The following is a 20,339-nucleotide window of genomic DNA, read 5'->3' as shown; positions in this document are numbered from 1 at the left end:
TATTGGACGCATTCATCAGCCTTTAAATATCAGCCTTAGTGCCATTGTGCATACAGTATATGTCCCTGTCTCCGCACATAGCCCTATATGGTCCTGCATGAGCACTCAGGCAATGGTCACACTATGTTTCCCTGATGAAGAGGAATTCAAACCAGCCAGGTTTAAAAAGCCTGTCAAAAGTTGTTTGGTTTTTTCCAGTTAACATCACTTAAAGCTGGTTTCTGCAAGTCCTAATTATGGTTTAACTCTGAATCAGCAGTTATTATCCTCTTACCTTGCCGGTAGACTCTGTTCCTCTCAGAATGCACAGATAGACCACCAGCCAAGCCAGGATCAGGCATACCGCTTGCTCCCACTGGATGCTCCCATACTCCTCAATGGATGGTGAAATGTTCAGGGTTTTCCTGTACCAAAAGTACTGAGTAGACGAGGTCTTCGCACATTCTTCGTCATAACCGGTGTGGTTACTGTTCAGTGGACAACTGGCCCATGGCAAGGGATCCTTTGGGGGCCAAACAAATGCAAAGGTTGCAAAAGTTAAGCATGTTGCAGGGATTTTTCAGAGCTTTAGTATATTGATGAGGCATGGTGGGAAGAGAAAAGGTATCGTGCAAAGTGACAGTTCAAGGAAGCCAGGGGCATATTGTGCTGTAGATGTATGGCGAGTCTGGGACAGATCCTGCAGCTCTTACTCCCAAGAGTAACCTCGCTGACATATTTATATCTAATAGCAGGAAGTTGACATACACACAGTGATGTTCTTTCATTTTCATCATCTCCTTCTCTTCAGCTCATACCAGTGATGTACTGGGACTAGTCACAGGAATAAGGGTTGGGGATGTTTGTGGAAATTCCCATGAATGCCAATGTTCTTAGGATGTTAAGTCCCACAGAAATAAATAGCATTAATTTGAGGTAGACTCTGCCCCTGGATTATGGTTAGGTTGCCATTTTCATATGGAACTATTGACATAAGAACATAAGAACGGCCATGCTGGGTCAGACCAATGGTCCACCTAGCCCACTATCCTGTCTTCCAACAGTGGCCAATGCCAGGTGCTTTAGAGGGAATGAACAGAACAGGAGATCCAGCCCCTGTCGCCCATTCCCAGCTTCTGGCACCATCGCTGCACATCCTGGCTAATAGCTGTTAATGGACCTATCCCCCATTAATTTATCTAGGTTTTTTTAAACCCTTTTATAGTCTTGGCCTTCACAAAATCTTCTGGCAAAGAGTTCCACAGGTTGACTTTGCGTTGTGTGAAGAAACACTTCCTATTGTTTATTTTAAACCTGCTGCCTATTAATTTCATTGGGTGACCCCCTAGTTCTTGTGTTATGAGGAGTAAATAACACTTCATTATTTACTTTCTCCACACCAGTCATGATTTTATAGACCTCAATTATATCCTCCCACAGTCATCTCTTTTCCAAGCTGAAAAGTCCCTGTCTTATTAATCTCTCCTCATATGGAAGCTGTTCCATACACCTAATCATTAGTAAGCATTTCTGAAACATAAAGCACATTGTAAAAGACAACATCACGTCACAGATGTCTATGCATTTGTAAGTCCAGCTGAAGCGAATAATGCCTAATTGCCAGTGTCATAGGAAAGTGGCTACTCGGCTTAATCATTATCTCACTATCCAAGTTCAAGTGTCAGTGCACAATAAAGATTTATTAAGTCCCTTCAGAAACTCCAGAGATGATACATCACAAAACCTTATTTACTTCTTTATTGGAAACACCCATTCTGTGCTGCTGGGAGAAGCTACATAGCTCATCGCAGAAAGCTTTTATTTTCATTTTGTTGATCAAAAGATTAGCAAAGGTCTCACAAGGATGTGAAAGAATGTGCCCCTTTGGAGACATAATTAATTTTTAAAGTGTTCACTGCCAACAAACTTTAACCAGACAAGGCTTCTGAAGTCAGCAAAGCAGAGGTGCATGGCCTGATGATGACCATAAGCAACTCAAATAAACATTCAGTGGTCAGATTGTAGTGCTGATTATCAGCTCACTGCCTGTCAGCATCTGCAGAATTTCATATACCTTCTGCACAGTGCAGATTCCCCTCTGGTCTAGTGCCACCTGCCTGGAAAATGGCTCCTATTTTTGCCAAACAAGACAGGTATGTTTTCAGAATTCCCAAGCACTTTGGCCCCTGGCCACCCCTGGAGGAAGTTAGGTCATTGTCTAGCAATGCAGATCATCAGTGTTTCTACTCACCTGGAATGAATGGAACAGGTACCAGAATGCCCAGGCATTTATAACATTATAGTACATGGAGAGGAAGAATGACACCACCACACTGGCAATGCCTGAGAATGAAAAAAGGGGAAGTCAGCGGAAGGGCAAACTGGCTGTACATCAAACTGCAGAATTTAAACATGACACACTCACTTCTTCAGTCATTTTAGCTCTCCAGACGACCACCACCATCACCAATGAAACATAAAGGTTCAGAAAAGAAGGCTGGAAAAATAGGAGCCCATCTAGATAGAACCTGCCTAAGGTTTAGAGCTGTCCTAATGGGAAAGTGGCAATGCCTTAGGGGCAAAGACACCAGCCAACCCAGTGACTCATGGTTAGACAATAATGTGCCATCCTACACCTTTAGTAGGGGTGAAACACTGTTAGCTAAAGGGACCATATTTTCTGACAGACTCTACATGTGTCAGGAATACCCTTTTTTTAAAAGTGCTGGTATTGCTACTGTGAACGTCTGACTGGACAGAGCCATTCCTTGCAGTGGAGGATATTTCCTGGTAATTTCGTTCTAAGTGATTATATCATGAAACAGTGAACAAGTGGCATTATCCTTCACTTTAAGCCAAAGAACAGTTTGTTGGTGCCAACCCTCATTTAATTTCTCTTCACTCTAAACACTGTTAAACACTAAACTCTCAGTCCCCTAGACTCGCCGTCTCTGGCTGAGTAAATTCTCCTGTGCACAGAAACGCCTCTTGAACAAACATTTTGACTGATAAAATGAGGAATTGGGATAATTCAGGTGTCCCCAAAATATTCCTAGAACAACAGGACATGTGAAAACCTGGAACTGTAAGGGGAATATTGAGACGTATGTTCACTTTAGTGTAAGCTGCTGTGGTTACTAAGTGCCTGATTAACCATGTGGCAGGTGAATAAAAAAATGCATATTTAGAGCTGATCAGGCCATTTCAAGGTTAAAAACTCAGTTAAAAATTGTAGTGTGGACAGAATCTGAGACCCCCGCCCTTATTTTTGCCAAACAAACTAAAATGGTTTCCTCATGCTGTGGATTAGAAGAGAAAGCCAGCAGCATTTAACAGAGTTTCACGATTAAAAGGAATGATCGGTCTCCCATGCAAATAAGTGGCAAAATCTACCAACTGGTAGATCGCTACCAACTGGTCAATCCTGGAGCCTCTGACAGTCGATTGCGATCTCTGTCCGCTAAAAGTCCGGCGGTGCAGTGGGGCTAAGGCAGGCTCCCGGCCTGTCCTGGCCCCACGCTGCTCCCAGAAGTGGCCAGCACGCCCCTGAGGTCTCTGGTGGGGGCAGAGGTCTCCACCTGCTGGTCCTGCTGCAAGCACTGCCCCTGCAGCTCCCATTGGCTGGGAACGGGGAACTATGGCCAACGGGAGCTGTGGGGGCGATGCTTGCAGGCAAGAGCAGCTGAACAGGCGTTAGCAACAGGGGCAAATTCTTAGATCTCTTTCACACAGGAAGCATCTGGTATCTTTCCCACCATAGTGTTTATGTCATAACCAGTGGTGAGCTTGAGCCGGTTCGCATGAACCGGTTGTTAAATTTAGCAGCCCTTTTAGAACCGGTTGTTCCAGGACAACCGTTTCTATAAGGGCTTTATTTAACAAAAGCTCCGGCCCAAGCTCACTTCCCCCTCCTCTCCTGCTCCGCCCCCCTTCTCCTTCCCCTCCCCTGCTTCCCACGAATCAGAGGTTCGCGGGAAGCCTGAACAAGCAGCAGGCAGGCAGGTAAGCTGGAGCACGGGGGGGAGGGGAGGTGTGGCTGGCTCAGCGGCTCCCTCCAGCACAGCTCCTGGTCCCGGAGCGCGGCTCCCTCCAGCCTGGCACCTCCCGGCTGAGCGCCCCTAGCCCCAGCCTGGTCCCGGCCCCCGCCGAGCGCCCCCAGCTTTGGCTCCACAGCTCCAGCCCGGCCCACGCGGTGCTGGTGCTGGTTCCAGCCCCCGCGGTTGCGGCTCCAGCCCGGCTCGGGCCCCAGTGCTGGGCCCGCCCCCGCGGTTGCAGATCCGGCGCTGGTCCCAGCGCTGCGGCTCTGGCTGGTCCTGGGCGCCGGTGCTGGCTCTGGCCCGGCCGGTCCCGGGTGCTGGTACTGGGCCCATGCCCCGCAGCTCCAGCCTGGCCCCCGTGGTTGCAGCTCCAGCCCGGGCCCCGCGATGCTGGCACCAGTGCTGGCTCCAGCCCGGCCGGTCCCGGGCGCCGGTGCTGGGCCCGGCCCGCGGTGGCAGCTCAGGCCCGCGGCGCCGGTGCTGGTCCTAGTCCCCGTGGTTGCGGCTCGGGCCCGGCTCGGGCCCTGCAGCGCCAGTGCCAGTGCTGGTCCTGGTGCCGCAGCTCCGACCCAGCCCGACTCAGGCCCCACGGCGCTGGTGCTGGTGCTGGTCCCGGCGGAGCAGCTCCAGGCAGCGCTGTAAGAGAGCAGGGAGGGGTGTTGGAAGAGGGCAGGGGAGTTTGGGGTGTGTGGGGTGGATAGGGGTGGGGCGGTCAGAGGGCAGGGAACAGGGGGATTGAATGGGGGCAAGGGTCCTGGGGAGGCAGTCAGGAAGGAGCAGGGGTTGGATGAGGTGGCAGGGGGCAGTCAGGGACAGGGAGAAGGGGTGGTTGGATGGGGCAGGGGTCTCGGGGGGGCAATCAGGAATGAGAGAAGGGGTTGGATGGGGCAGCAGGGGGTGGTCAGGGAAGAGGGTTGGATGGGGCAGGGGTCCCAGGGGGGCATCAAAGAACGCGGGGGGTTGGATTATGTAGGAGACCCGGGGGGGGGGGGCGGTCACAACCCTCTCATGGGGTGAGGAGGAGGGAACCTGTTGTTAATATTTTGGCAGCTCATCACTGGTCATAACTATAGTATTCTCAGAACCTGGGTGGTCAATACGCAGCAGATTGTCACATACTCTACTGTATGGCACAAATGTAAATCAAATACCAGGTAAAAGAAGGAGCTTTTCATCTGTAAAAGTAGAATGAATTATATTGTAAAAATAAGAATGGATTAAAGAAATGTTGTATGTACCTTTAAGCAGAAATAAAAAATGTTGAAATACAGGTGCCAGGAAAAGAAACATTAGGCATAAACAAGGGTGCTAATGGCAAAACATTAACAAAAGATCGGTAATAGTTAGTAAGGAAATAAGATATGCATGTCTAGCCCAGGTAAACTTATCAGATTCTGCTTCCTTTGTTATCTTGTTAAGTGCTCGCCCTTTTATCTGTATAAATAAGATAGTTTGTGTCTTGCATGGTACTCACATTATCTGGGTGTTATTAGCAGAGCGCTGTGCTAATAAAACAGAGTGGTCTGACAAACTGTGAGTCCTGAGTCTAACTTTGACAATTTGGAGATCCCACCAAGACGGCAACCGTCTTCACTGGGGCTGTGTGATTCCTGACCGTTTTTGTAGGATGACCGTGGCAGCCGGCACCTGGGCATTTGGCCCGAGCGGTCCTCCACCAGAACGCAAAGGCGCACGACCACAGTGAAGTCTACGCCATCGAACCTGTTGGTTCCCACTCTGTTCTGGTAGGAATCCCGGGATCTGACATCAGGAATCTGGTCAGGTAATTATTTCTGTGTTTTGTCCAGACTGAGGACTGTCCTGTCTCTGTGTCTATCTGTTCTCCTGTGGAGTGTTTGAGTCTGGGTGCCATCTCCGTCCGGGGATCAGCCAACCAAGGGGTTCCTGTCCCTGCGGTCTGAGTGAGTGGAATCTGCACAATCGCAGCCGCACCACACTTTGGGTAAAACCCTTGGTGTGAAAGCAAGGGCGATTGAGGCAGTAGCCTGTGGGCTCCTTTTGTGTATTGCACCAGGCATCGCTCTGATGAACCCGAATTTCCTTCTTGTGCGATTGGTGTGTGAAGTCCTCCTGTATGGGTAACCAGACGTCTAAGTCAGGACAGTTCCCTAAATGAACGCCGGCTCATTTATGTATTTTAGGATGGGTCCAGACTCCTGTAAAAAGGGTCCGGACTCCTGTAAATTTCTGAAAAAATGGTCTAGGCTAACTCAGGGGGATCCCAAAACTCAGTGGCCACTGTTAAAATCTTGAAACAAAGACCGAGTGGATGTCTTAAAGGACAAACTTGGCCAACCTAAAACTAAATTGGCTAAAGGAGAGGTTAACTGTTTCATGCAGTGGTGGGAAGAGGCAAATCGTAGGTGGACAAAATCAAAACTCGCCTCTTTCAAATATTCAAATAATAAGTTAAAAGCTTTATTAAAAGCCTCCTCTCCCACCACCAGACCGAGTGCTCCCCTTTACCCCGTTCTCCAAACCCCGGATCGATCCAACCCCCTTAATACTCCCATCTCATTGTAAAAAGGACAAAAGTCCCCTTGTTCTGTTCCCCTTTGTTGTCTGCCTCAGAAACTGATTCTTTAGTGTTCCACTACCAATTCAGCAAGGGGGGGGGGGCTCCTCAACTAGCCCCCACCCTTCCTGGTCCCTTTCCTTGAACATTTCTTTCAAAATTGTGAAGTGACCACAATAGCACTCACAAACGGTTCATTGGAAAAAAGCAGGATCGGGCCCAGAAAAGCAGGCAAGCAACAGATAAAGAAACTGAAAAACAGGTTGGAAGCCCTAAGGGCATAGTGTCAGGAGTAAGAAAAGCAGTAAGTGCAGGCATGAACCCCTGGAACAATACTTAAAATGGTGAAATCTGAGGTGATAAAGGTGTCATTTTGGGAGATAAACAAGTGATTTAAGAAAAGAAAGTGAAAAGTTAACTCTACAGAGGCTGGAGAGAATTACGCAGTTAAACTTTGTAAAAATGTTAAAAAGAACCATGTTAAAGAGAGAATTCTTGGTTTCTTTGCAGCCAGTCTGAAGGAAAAATGGGCCCTTTTCCAGAAAAATGCCTGTAAATAATCCAAATATATATACAGCTATGTAAAAACAAAGCAGTGTAAAGGAATGTTAAGGAAAAGAAAATGTGTATGTATCTATTTGTCTGTGAAAATATGTAAAGTTCTAAGAATCTAAACCAGCACATCTGGTTTGTAAAACTCCTGTTTTGTAGGTGTAAGATAAATTGGTTTTGTTTTTGTTTTTAATGCCACTAAAAATTCATTTGACTCCTTAATTCAAAGTTGCAAAACTGACAGACCTTTTTGCAAGACACAGGTAATTAGTGTTGTTTGGCTTTGGGATTTAGCATTTAACCCTTAAGGGGTAACTTGATTCTTTACAAAATTTAAAATGTTTTAAAATAAAGACCAAGTCATGGCTGAAATAGGGCAGTCAAAATCAGGAGAATAGGGAGAGATTCTAGAGTCTTTTTGGTTGGTTGGTTGGGTTTTTTTTGTAACAATAGCAGATAAGAGCTGTAGTGAAAGAATAAAAAATTAACAGTGACCCTCTGAGGCAACAGCAGAGGTGAGGTGCACAAAACAAAAAGAAGCAATGTTAAAAACACTGAGCCTTAAAATGGCTCTGTGTAATCAGACTGTCACTTTGATAAGGGTACATGAAAACTCTGTAAGAACAAAAGAAACAGTTACACCTTATGTAAAAATTCATATGGCTAATGTTTTAAAAAAAAGTTGTAGTATAGAAGAAATGTGCATTTTCCCTAGGACATGTGCAGTGTACATTGTAGAAAGGGGTAAAAAAAATGCAAATGAAACGTGCTACTGAAATTAAAATCCTATTAGGGCTCCAAAAAGAGCCGCAATAGACTGTGTTTTCTTTTTCAGATCTCTGTGTGTTTTGTAAGCAGGAGTTGAAAGTGGAAAGAAATCAAAACTCTGGTGGAAGTTGATTGTGTCCCTTTTAAGACAGAGTCTCTGAGCTCTGCTGATGGCTTTAAATCCAAGCCTGTGTTGATGCAAATTATCTAACTAATAAAGTAAGGTAAAAACTGCCAGCACAAAAGAAATTGCCTAAATAAAAGACATGGTATAACAAGATCCCTTTAAAAAAATTAATGCTAAATGTTATTGTTAATATTAAACATTGAAATAAATTTAATGTTAGTAAGTACCCCTGTAACAACATATAGTGTGTATGATTTTTGGAAAAATCCTTGAAGGTAATATGGTAATGATGCTTCTCAGCTATTACCTGTGAATAAACTTAAAGCTTAACACAGCAGGAAAAACATTACAAACTTGGTCTGCTATATTAGAAGAAAAACTTAAAGTACACCACCTCATAAATTTAATAACTAAACAGTGGAATAATTTTCCCATAACCCTTAAAAAGTAGAACCCATTAAAACCTGGCCTGCCTATAGAACAAAAAACACAGGAAAATATGGGGGTAATTCCTCTGTTTTGCCTGCAATCAGCAAGGGTATTTGTAAAAGAAAGAAATCTTTTAAGCGATAATCAATGCCACCCTGAAAGGGGTAGAAAAAGGTTGTTTTTGTCTTTCAAAAAAATCAGAAAAAGCTAATACCAGCTACAGAACAACCTATTACAAAAGCAAATAAAAGTAAAAAAACATACTGCAATAGCTATGGAATGTACTGAAATGCAGATATTTAGAACATAAGATGTTTTGGGTAATATCAAAAAATATTAAGGTTTTGATGCATCTGTTAAAGCAAAAAAAAATCATTGTTTAATACCCATCAATATAAATAAATGCAGTATGTCTCCAGTACGGTGAGACAAAATTTGTTAAGTGAAAAAATTGTTGTTAAAATTGCACACCAACAGGCTCTGGAAGCAAAGATATGGAAGGTTAGCTCACTCCCCAGATTGCACCTGGAATCTTCTGGCTGTCCTGGACCTCAAGCCAGTGGCTGGGGACAAAGGGAAACTATTGAACACCAGAGGTTGTACCCAGTGGACTCCTCAAAAGTGGGTATGCTTATCCATGCCTGTTGCTCCAAAGCCCTGTAGTAAAGTCATCTCACTAGAATCCTGTATGTGAAATAAAATTAATAAAGTACTGTATAATGGGCTCTGTGTATGTGTTAATTCTTGGGGGAAAGTGTTTAAAAAGTGTTAGTAACCCACCAGAAGACAAATGTAAATGTAATATAAGTACTGTGTTTACCAATAATCACGTTTACTATTTGCCACAACAACAAAAAAAGAAAGTCTCAGCTTACTGTAAGCCCTAATTTAGCTAAGTTCTCTATGAATGTTGGCATTAAATGGCAAACAGTTACCAATCATCTGTTAAAAGGTAAAAAGGTAACATAGTTCCTAAAAAAAAACAACGTGGAAAACGGGACCATTCATATTATACACGAAAATGGGGACATGTTAAGAATTGCCACTGCAGAAAAACATAACAGCTTACCATTGGTATAGCATTTTCTGAATGGTCTCCCACAACTACTGGCATACTAATGTTACTGCCCCTAATTGTTTTTGGTTTTAAATTGTATGTGTTTAATTAAAATGTTTAAGATGTGCTGGTGAATAAAACAAATGTATGCAAAGCTAAAGCCACAGGCCCAAATCACCTCCCAGTATTTTCTATTACGTGGACTAAATGAGAAGTGACATTGGCAATTAATAATCTTAGTGTCAAAAGGGGGATATGTAGGAGCAGGATTTTATAATGTCCCATAAGAATTAAAGTATAATTTGATTTCATCCTGCTAGCCACCCTTTTTGAATAGCAGAAAGTAATGACCCTCTGGGACTATAAGATTCTGTTTTCCCATATGCATTACAAATTGGGCTCTCTCTAACTCTTTGTTTTAAGATTTAGGTAGTAAGAGACAGGATTCTCTATTGTGTCTGTGTTAAGTAAATTAGAGAAACATTGAAGGCCTGGGTCTCAATGTAAATTGTCTTGGTTATTAATTGTAAAACTTAGCAAGGTTTAATTTGCAATGCCTTTTTGCTCGATATAAAATACTACTGTTTGTATTCTCAATCTGTTTGTGTGAATGAGGAATGTATGCATCAGGAAAAGATAAGGTGTAAAGGCCATTGTTATAGCCAGAGTCAAGGAAGAAGTAGTAAATGGCTACACTTGAGAGTTGCAGCGCTGGTGGAGGCTTTCCAGCGCTGCAATTAGTAACTGTCCACACCTGCAGGGCACATCCAGCGCTGCAACTCCCTGGCTGCAGCGCTGGCCGTACACCTGGGTCTGCTTGGGGAATAAGCATTGCAGCGCTGGTTCTGCAGCGCTGGTCGTAAAGTGTGGCCACACACCAGCGCTGTTATTGGCCTCCAGGGTATTAGGAGATATCCCAGAATGCTTTTAACTAAATTATTCCCTTTGTTTTGTTATGCAGCCTCTCTTTGTTTTGTTGTGAACGCGGCTCCGGGCTCCGGGAGCTGCTTATCTAAAAAAACAAACACAGCTCCTGTTTGCTGTGATCAATCTGTGAACAATCAAATGAGATATCCCCCTCCCTGCGTGATTCACAGGGGTTGAGTGTTTGCTTTTTGCTTGACCAGCAGCGAGAAAGGGAGTCGGCAGCTGCTTATCTGGTCTGCAGGCTTTTGCAGTTAAAGAGTAAGGGGTCGGAAAAAGTTTCTGATTTTGCAAGTCAGGGAGCCGATACACAGTGTTGGCTCCAAAAATCCACTCTCTCTCTCTCCCCCGCTCCCTGTCACACTCCACCCCACCCCCCTCTTTTGGAAAGCACGTTGCTGCCACTTGAACGCTGGGATAGCTGCCTATAATGCATCACTCCCAACACCACTGCAAATGCTGCAAATGTGGCCACACTGCAGCGCTGGTAGCTGTGAGTGTGGCCACACACCAGCGCTGTCCCTGCACAGCTGGACGACCAGCGCTGTAACTCTCAGCGCTGCAACTCTCAAGTGTAGCCATACCCACAAAGAACATCTAAGGGCTTGGCTACACTTACAAATTTGCAGCGCTGCAGCAGGGTGTGAAAACACACCCTCTCCAGCGCTGCAAATTGCGGCGCTGCAAAGCACCAGTGTGGTCAAAGCCCCAGCGCTGGGAGCGCGGCTCCCAGCGCTGTCCGTTATTCCCCACAGGGAGGTGGAGTACGGACAGCGCTGGGAGAGCTCTCTCCCAGCGCTGGCGCTTTGACTACACTTAGCACTTTAAAGCGCTGCCGCGGCAGCGCTACCGCGGCAGCGCTTTGAAGTGCTAAGTGTAGCCACAGCCAAAGAATCATCAGGCACTGCTTACTAGCCAGACGGCTGTTAAACTGTCTGGCATCGCAGAGTGGATACATGCTTCACAATGTAAGAATGCACCACCCCCAGCGAACCAATCATCACCTCAGGACCACGCAGAGTCAATTTTGACTCCAGAAGAAGACGTAAAGGAACAGCCTGCAATACCTTACAATCTACGTTCTCCTAAGGGTTGCCAGAAGCAGACGACAACCTAAAGCAAGGCCCAAGAAGAAGCAGTAGCGAGCCTAGCGCCTGCTGCCTGGTGGACGTAAAACCGTGACTGCGGTTTCCTCAGTTGAGGTTGTCAGAACCAGAAGGGCCCTGCCTCCAACATGCACCTCTGGTGGCGCCTGTTCCTCGGCTGCTGGTGTCTTAAGGTCTGGGGAGTCCACAATGACAATTCTTTTATCCAGCAGCAAGTGTGGATAGGTCAGACCCTTATTATTTCTAAATGCTGGGACTGCAGCCACATCCCAGTCCACTCTCAAACTGGTGTTCCTGTCCTGGCTATCTCACTCAATTCCCCAGACCTCACTGGAACAGCAATGACACCTGGGAAGAGGCTATTGGCAGTTCCTTTATCCCACTTGGGGGAGTAATACACCAGGCAAAAAGGCTCCTGAGGTTACAAGCAGTAGTTAAAATAATGGCACATAAAACTGGAGAAAGTTTGAGCCCTGGCCACAAAAAACAGGTGCGATCCGACAGGTGGCCCTCCAAAACCGTCAGGCATTGGACATAGTGCTGGCGGCCAAAGGAGGGACCCGTGCACTCATTGGAAAACAATGTGTGTTTATACCTGACGATGCCAATGAGGTAATAAATCGCTCTAGCCACTTAGAACAAATCTCATATCTTCTCCATGAAGAGCCAAGTTCTTTATAGAAGTGGCTAAGTAACCTGTTCAATTTCTCTGGCACAGGAAACTGGTTGTTTCAGGGAGCCCTGACTATCCTGTTTGGAATCCTAATAATTTTTCTATGTTTTCAGTTAGTCTCCTCTTGTATCCAAAATCGTGTAAGGCATGCCACCCAGGTGACTGCCCCAAAACAGAGTGCTAATATGATAATTTTAAATATTGCTGATGAACAAAGAGATAAAAAACGGTTAATATGTGGAACCCAGTAAAATGTTGGTCATGGCGAAAGCTTGACCAAAAGGAGGGATTGTGAAAGTAGAGTGAATTATATTGTAAAAATAAGAATGGATTAAAGAAATGTTGTATGTACCTTTAAGCAGAAATAAAAAATGTTGAAATACAGGTGCCAGGAAAAGAAACATTAGGCATAAACAAGGGTGCTAATGGCAAAACATTAACAAAAGATCGGTAATAGTAAGGAAATAAGATATGCATGTCTAGCCCAGGTAAACTTATCAGATTCTGCTTCCTTTGTTATCTTGTTAAGTGCTCGCCCTTTTATCTGTATAAATAAGATAGTTTGTGTCTTGCATGGTGCTCACATTATCTGGGTGTTATTAGCAGAGCGCTGTGCTAATAAAACAGAGTGGTCTGACATACTGTGAGTCCTGAGTCTAACTTTGACACATCCTAGAACTAGACCCTTTGCAAGAAACCTCTGTGGTAGCAATGCCAAGTTTTTACCTGGTATCTAGGAAGAGTGCTGTAACTCCTTCCTGCACACAAACAACACAATTATGTATTTATTGTTTTATTGCATGTGATGCATTCTTGCCATTGAAATCTCTCTTCTTTCAAGGGCATGCAGGAGTTGAGCCTGAACTTTGGTCACTTATGGTGAATATTCAACACCATTTTAGAGATGAACAATTCATGTTCAAATGAACTGGAGGTAGTTTAGGCTAGAAGGGCAATTTAGACTATTTTTAAATGGTTTAGTTCAGTTACTGGCCTATGTTGAAGGATTGGTGTATTGTTTTGTTGTTGTGATGTATTTCGTTAAGCTTCTCAGGAGGATGATCTTGTTGTTAAAGCACCAAACAGGCAGTCCAGAGATCTGGGTTCTGGTGCTGGGTTCTGCCATTGACTTTCCATGGTTCAGTTTCCGCAAAATGGAGACAATCCTTCCCTACCTCACAGGCGTGTCATGAAGTTTGATTTATTAATGCTTGTAAAGTGCTTTTCTGATCCTTGGCTTAATAGATTCAGAGATTTGGCCCGAAGAGACCATTGTGATCATCTAGTCTGACACAGGCCATGGAACTTCCCCAAAATAATTCCTTGAGCAGATCTTTTACAAAAACATCCAGTCTTGATTTAAAAGTTGCCAGTGATGGAAAATCCACCATGACCCATGGAAAATTGTTCCAAGGGTTAGTTACCCTCACTGTTAAATATGTATACCTTAGTTCCAGTCTGAATTTGTCTAGCTTCAACTTCCAGCCACTGGATCATTTTATACCTTTGTCTGCTAGATGGAAGAGCTCATTATCAAATATTTGTTCCCCATGTCAGCATTTATAGACTATGATCAAGTCACCACTTAACCTACACGTTTGTCAAGCTAAATAGATGGCGCTCCTTGAGTCTAGCACTATTAGGCATATGTTCTAATTATTTCATCATTCTTGTGGCTCTTCCCTGAACCCTCTCCACCTGATCAACATCCTTCTTGAATTGTGGACGCCAGAACTGGACACAGTATTCCATTAGCGATTGTACCAGTGCCAAATACAGAGGTAAAATAACCTCTCTTCTCCTACTTAAGATTCCTCTGTTTATGCATTCAAAGATCACATTAGCCTTTTTGGCCACTATGTCACACTGGGAGCTCGTATTCAGCTGATTATCCAAATCTTTTTCAGAGTCACTGCTTCCCAGACTAGAGTCCCCCCTCCTGTAAGTATGGCCTGCATTCTTTATTCCTAGATCTATACATTTAAGTTTAGCTGTATTAAAATACATATGATTTGCTTGCACCCAGCTTATCAAGCGAGCCAGATCGCTCTGTACCAGTGACCTGTGCTCTTCATTATTTATCACTACACCAATCTTTGTGTCAGTGCAAACTTGTCAGTGTTGATTTTATATTTTCTTCCAGATCACTGATAAAAATGTTCAATAGCACAGGGCCTGGAAGGTGCTACAGATGTGAGAAGTCATTTCATGCTTTGCTATATATCACCATCTTACAATATAAGACAGTGACATGGACGGAAGTGGCTGAAATGTTGTATTGTGACACAGCAGCAAAACACAATGGCAAACAATGTGCTCTTTTGAGATTTGATGGCCACTTGCAGCTCCTTGCAGATTGTTCAGTCAATGCCACATACGTGTGGGAGGCAGCAGGGGTCAGGGAAGCAAAGTCCCTGGCTTCTGTGCCTGGCTCTGCCAATGACTCACTGTGTGACACAGAATTATTCACTTAACGTCTCTGTGCTTTAGTTCACTGTGTAGAAACTCTGGATAATATTTGCCTACTTTATGGGTATATTATGAAGCTTAATTATAGAATGTTTGCAAAATGCTCTGAGATTCTCAATACGTAGGATGCTATATACATGTGAAGTATTATAAGTATTATAACCTGTGCTCTTCATTGCACATACTTTAGCACAGCTCTTTTTGCTAATTACCCAGGGATCCATGACTTTGATCAAAACTCTGATTTCATCTGCATGGTCAATGTATATTGCCCATTTCATTTTATATCCCATAATACCCCAATTCCTGTCCATTTCCTGCATTAAATTACATTTAATGCAAAAACTCATAGGAATCCCCAAAAGTCAGCTGGGAGTTCAAAATAACCCTGTTTGTGAATTGAGAACATACCAACTCCGCTGAGGTAGGGGCTTATGATTTTCCACGCGCCTATGCTCCCTTGGCGCATGTGCTGTCCCACTGCCAGCTCCAGGTATAGCAAAGGCATCCCTTCTACAATTAACATGATGAGATATGGGATTAAAAATCCCCCTGTAGGAGAAAAGAAAGCATTTAACAAGCAAATGAGAGAAATGAACTATTACTTTTGAGACTTCAGATACAGTTTTAATAACACCGCTCTGTCATTAGATGGCTCACCATTAATGATATGAACAGCCACGCATACAGATCCATACATGCACACCTATTCATGTACCACATCCATGCATGTACACCTTTGTATGCTCATCCATTCACCCTTGTATGCAATTCCCACTGCTTGTGCAGCCATAAACTAGTGATACAAGTGACACGCTCTGGAACTGCTGAAGCTAGTCCATAATGAGATACAACACATTCTCTGTCCTTGATGATTAGCCTGTAATTGCTACATGAGGGTCTTGGGCCAAACAGTTGTCTTCCAGATGACAGTATATTGCTGATGATTGCTGTGTTAGGATCCCAGCTGCACCTGCAGCTTCATGAGTGCAACTGATGCAACAAAATCCTAAATGTGATATCATCTCATTAAGAAGTGGAAGAATCTGATTTGAGCAGACAAATTTTTTATACCTCAGTGCTGATGCCAGCCAGCAGCAATATGAGGGTGCTACACCAGTAAAGCATGTTGCAAATGTGAGACTATCTAGACCGAGGTGGGCAAACTTTTTGGCCAGAGGGCCACATCTGGGTATGGAAATTGTATGGTGGGCCATGAATGCTCATGGGGTTTGGGGTACAGGCGGTGCTCTGTGCTGAGACCAAGGGGTTTGGAGGGCAGGAGGGGGGATTGGGGCAGGGGGTGGGGGTACCGGAGAGAGGTGAGGGTTCCGGTTGGGAGTGCAGGCTCTGGGGCAGGGCTGGGGATGAAGGGCTGGGGTGCAGGAGGGTGTTCCAGGCTGGGACCGAGGGGTTCGGAGGGCAGGAGGGGGATCAGGGCTGGGGCAGGGGATGGGGGCATGGGGGAGGTGAGGGTTCCGGCTGGGAGTGCAGGCTCTGGGGTGGGGCTGGGGATGAGGAGTTTGGGGTGCAGAAGGGTGCTCCAGGCTTGGACTGAGGGGTTCAGAGGGCAGGAGGGGGATCAGAGCAGGGGGTTGGGGAGCGGGGGCCTGGCTGAGGGGTGCAGGCTCCGGTCGGTGCTTACCTCAAGCGGCTCCTGGAAGCAGTGGCATGTCCCCTCTCCGGCTCCTATGCAGAGGCCCAGCCAGGCAGCTCTCCTGCATGCTGCCCCATCTGTAGGTGCCGCCCCTGCATCTCCCATTGGCACTTGGGGTGGGGGCAGTGTGCAGAGCTGAGCCCCCTGGCTGCCCCTATGTGTAGGAGCTGGAGGAGGGACATGTCACTGCTTCCAGGAGTGCCCCAACCCTGCTCCCCAGCTGGAGTGCTAGAGCGGGGAAAGCCCCAGATCCCACTCCCCAGCATGAGCTTGAGAGCCGAATTCAAATGGCTGGCGGGCCGGCTGCGGCCCGTAGTTTGCCCACCCCAATCTAGACTTAAGCCACATCTCAGCATCAGGCCCAGTCTCCATCTGGGAATGTGGCTCACACCACATCCAAGGTTCATTAGAACAATCACGATACACCACTGTGTGGCCTTGTGTCTACACTAGGGCATTTTTACTGATACTTGGCAACCCTGGGGTTTTTTGCTAAACATTTCCTAGTCTAGCCCTGACCAATGAGAATGTCACAGTTGTTCACTTTGAGCAGTATACACACTACAGGTATTAAAGTGTAACTAATTGCTACCCAAGCTGTTAAAGGGTAATGAGAGAGGTGATGAAGGGGAGAGGTTTATTTCACATGTCTCTCTCTTAAAGGGTCCAGGAGTGCAGCATTGAAAAGGGGTAAGGAAAACCCCTCATCTCCACAAAGGATAGTGTGCCTGAGGGCCTAGCTACATAATAAATATAACTGTGTTTTCATAAGTAGGTTGAGCCACCTTCATCTGACCTGCTTAAAAAAAACACATGGATACAGAGCCTCAGCTGGTGTAAATTGCTGTAGCTCTACTGAAGTCACTAGGGATCTGACAGTTTGCAGCAAGACCTGTGGATCTGCCCCATGGCTAACTTGTGTGTACGCCACAACTTTTTTCACAGCACACCGTGCCAGCTAAGTTTGCACATCCATACCTAACACAATGCCTCCCGGTATCTGTACTGCAGCTACCCCATAGCGCCTCAGCAGGGGATCGGATGCCTGGAGGACATGCACACAGAGCAATGCCAATAGCCCATAGGAAACTGTGCTCTTGGTTTGTCCTACTGCACAGACCTGGAAGGAAGGAAGACTGGCCAATCCAGTTCCATAGACACAGCTAAAGGGGCCCTGTGCACAGAGCAAAATAAAAGGATTATGGCCTGCTCACAGGAGAACAGCCATGTACTAACTACGTTGCTGGCAAAGGGGACACACAATTAGCTGCCACGGGGTGAATTTTTGCTTCTGTCTTAACTGATTTGCCCATTCTGATGGCGTGAACGGAATGCACATTTGTGACTAATGCAGTGAGATTAGCGACAGATCGCTCCCCATGTATAGACCCTAAAAAGAAAACCCAAAGGGCAATTAAGTGGCTCTTACATTACAGCGAAACCCCACTACAAACGCGAGAAAGGCTCGAGCTACGGAACTAGGCTCTCACCATAGTTTGGGCCGGGTTTGGCTCTGGTGTTCTGGCAGCAAGGACGTGGGGGAGGAGAGAAACTGAAAGGACCCGAGTCAGAAGGGAGTGGGCAGAACACAGAGAAAAAGGTGGGTGAGGAAGGACATAAAGGAAAGGGTGGGTAACACCGCAGAAAAATGAAAAAGAAGGAGAAACAGTTAGATAGAGGACAAGAAACACCAAGACACTGTAGGAGAAAACTAGGGGTAGGGATGGGGGAAGTGCAAGAAAAAGAAGCACAAAACCAAGGCAATGTTTGATTTTTAAATTAACTATAGAAAATCTAATCCCCAAATACCCACAAAACAGGTTAGATTCTCTTTCTACACATAAGTTCCGTTAAACCCAGGAGTGCTGGATTTTGTGAGCTGCCAAAAGGACATTACATGGTTGGCCTGCATCCTCCAATCCAGCCCTGGTCTGCCACCTCCACCTGTGCATCATGCTCTCCTCTCAAGCTCACCCTCCAGTTCTAACCCATGCTTCTGATTTCCAGCTCCTGCACTGCTTCTATTCCCCGCCCCCAGGGAAACCGCTTAAACTCCAGGCCAGGCTGTACATTTGCACGCCCCCTATTCCCGGTTCATTTGCCCTCTGGGCCCTAATTCTTAAATCCAGCCCTGCGTTCTGAAAGACTAACAAGATACTGTGTCACTGTATGTGCAGTCACCATTTCTGCTGATTATGGGATTAAGGGGGCATGGGGATATCATACGCGCCAGGGGAATGAAGGCTCAAAAAATTGTGCAAACTGGCAAGAGATCAAAGAACAAAACTGTAGTGGATATTACTGAAGTTGTACATGTTTTTATTTTTATAGGGTCTGCTCCAAAGTCCACTGACGTTAAAAGGCGTCTTGTCCGTTGACTTGAATGGGCTTTGGATCAGGCCCATAGTATGTTACTCTGTTCAGCGAGTTAGTGGGTATTAGAAAAAGCATCAGATTAAGGAGCAAGGCAATTAGCCAAAATTTTGCTAAGTGGCTCGTTTGCCTGTATGCTCTCAGACTCAACATTGAAGACAATTTGTGTAGCTCTTGGTACTAGAATCCTATTGTTTTCAAGTACCGTGAGTTGGCAACTCTAACTGTCCTGCTAGTAAAATAATTTGGTTCTGTGTGGTGCTGTAGAGATTTTCAAGCTACTGTGGAATCATCACTTCATGCTGAGCCAACCTCTGTTTATCCAACCATTGTGTGTAAGGCGAAAGAGTGTTGGTGATCTCTCCAGGACCTACAGTCATGCCTTTAAGTGTATCAAAGAGTTACTGGCATCATCAGATGGCTGATGCATCACTTGCCTAGCCTGCAAATAAAGTTAGCATGTGATACCTCTGCATATTGGTTTTTGAGGTGGCAATCACGTGTCATTAAATAAATTACTTTCCCTGTATGAGCTTTGAATATCAGGAACATAATTACACTGACAATGGAAGAGAAGCTTTTGGTATTATAGACGGGGGGACAGGCGGATACATCTTCGGTGTGCATTTACCTGAGTCAGATGGAGCTCTTGCTTACTATCTCAGAAAGCCAATAGGGGAAGCCACCGGAAGAAATCACTAATTGACGTTATACTGAATTTGGGAGTGATGGAGGCTAGAATAAAAGTGCCCTCAGCCGGTAGGACTAGGAAGGTGCCAGCGTGGCAGTGTTTCTGATGCAGGTTAGACCTCAGCACAGTGGTTGGAACTGGAACTCGCTGGAATGGCTGTCTGCACAGGCCCTTCCACCTTCCATACTACCCCCAGTTTGGTCCGTTTCCTTTCCCCCATCATAACCCAACATAATGGGAGTCTTACATTGATTGGTAGCTTATTTTGCTGACAAAGCCTTGCTTAGTTTCTTGAATCACATTGTCTGAGAGGTGCTGAGCACCCACAACGCCCATTAAAGTCTGTGGGAATTGGGAGAGCTCAACCCCGCACAGGCTGTGACCTGTGCAGCACCAGAAGAAGCAGTAGCAGGGGGAAGATGCACTTACAAGTGTGAGCTGCTGACCAGCAAGGTTCCAGTGAGATAGCTGAGCCTACCCTGCAAAAAAACGGGGTACAAAAGGATATCTCAGCAAGGCTTGGACGTTTAAAGAATAAGGCTACACCTGTTAATTGGGTTTTGATTGAAACCAGAAGCTCTAAAGTTCCTTAACTGGAGTCCCTCACTCTTACACACTTTTACCAAGTCAGCTTTGTTTAGGATTGGCATGGTAAAGATTCCTGATTCACCCCAGTTCTTAAATGTAACTAATGGGGGCGAGGTGAGTATGTAAACTTGCAGGCTGAATCAAGTTCCCTGGATCCAACATTTAAATGCCATAAATTGCAGTTGGGCATTTATAGCTCATCAGAGAGGAAATATTGATGTGCTCACTCCCCGCTTTGTGTGTGAAACAGACAAGGTCTTTGCAAAGGGGAAGACAGAACAGACAGACAGGCAGACTTGGTTCCTTGCTGAGGGCAAAGAGCGGGAGGAGCAGAGAGATTCTATTATAATGGGGTGGCTCGACAGTACCATAT

General features: G+C 45.5%; 1 protein-coding gene across 2 annotated transcripts in view; it reads right to left on the bottom strand.

The window, feature by feature from the left end:
• Window positions 1–20,339, bottom strand: part of SLC6A20 (solute carrier family 6 member 20) — a 52,836-nt gene that overhangs the window by 19,227 nt on the left and 13,270 nt on the right. For both annotated transcript variants that reach the window (XM_039525177.1, XM_039525176.1), the window contains exons 2-4: window positions 15,069–15,209; window positions 2,231–2,322; window positions 275–502 (exon numbers count right to left, since the gene is read on the bottom strand). In XM_039525177.1, coding sequence (XP_039381111.1) covers window positions 275–502; window positions 2,231–2,322; window positions 15,069–15,183 — 435 coding nt within the window. In that variant the 5' untranslated portion in view covers window positions 15,184–15,209. The remainder of the gene's footprint in view (window positions 1–274; window positions 503–2,230; window positions 2,323–15,068; window positions 15,210–20,339) is intronic.

Source organism: Mauremys reevesii, linkage group 2, assembly GCF_016161935.1.
Source record: "Mauremys reevesii isolate NIE-2019 linkage group 2, ASM1616193v1, whole genome shotgun sequence".
Lineage (NCBI taxonomy): Eukaryota > Metazoa > Chordata > Testudines > Geoemydidae > Mauremys > Mauremys reevesii.
This window is presented reverse-complemented; position numbering and strand designations above follow the sequence as displayed.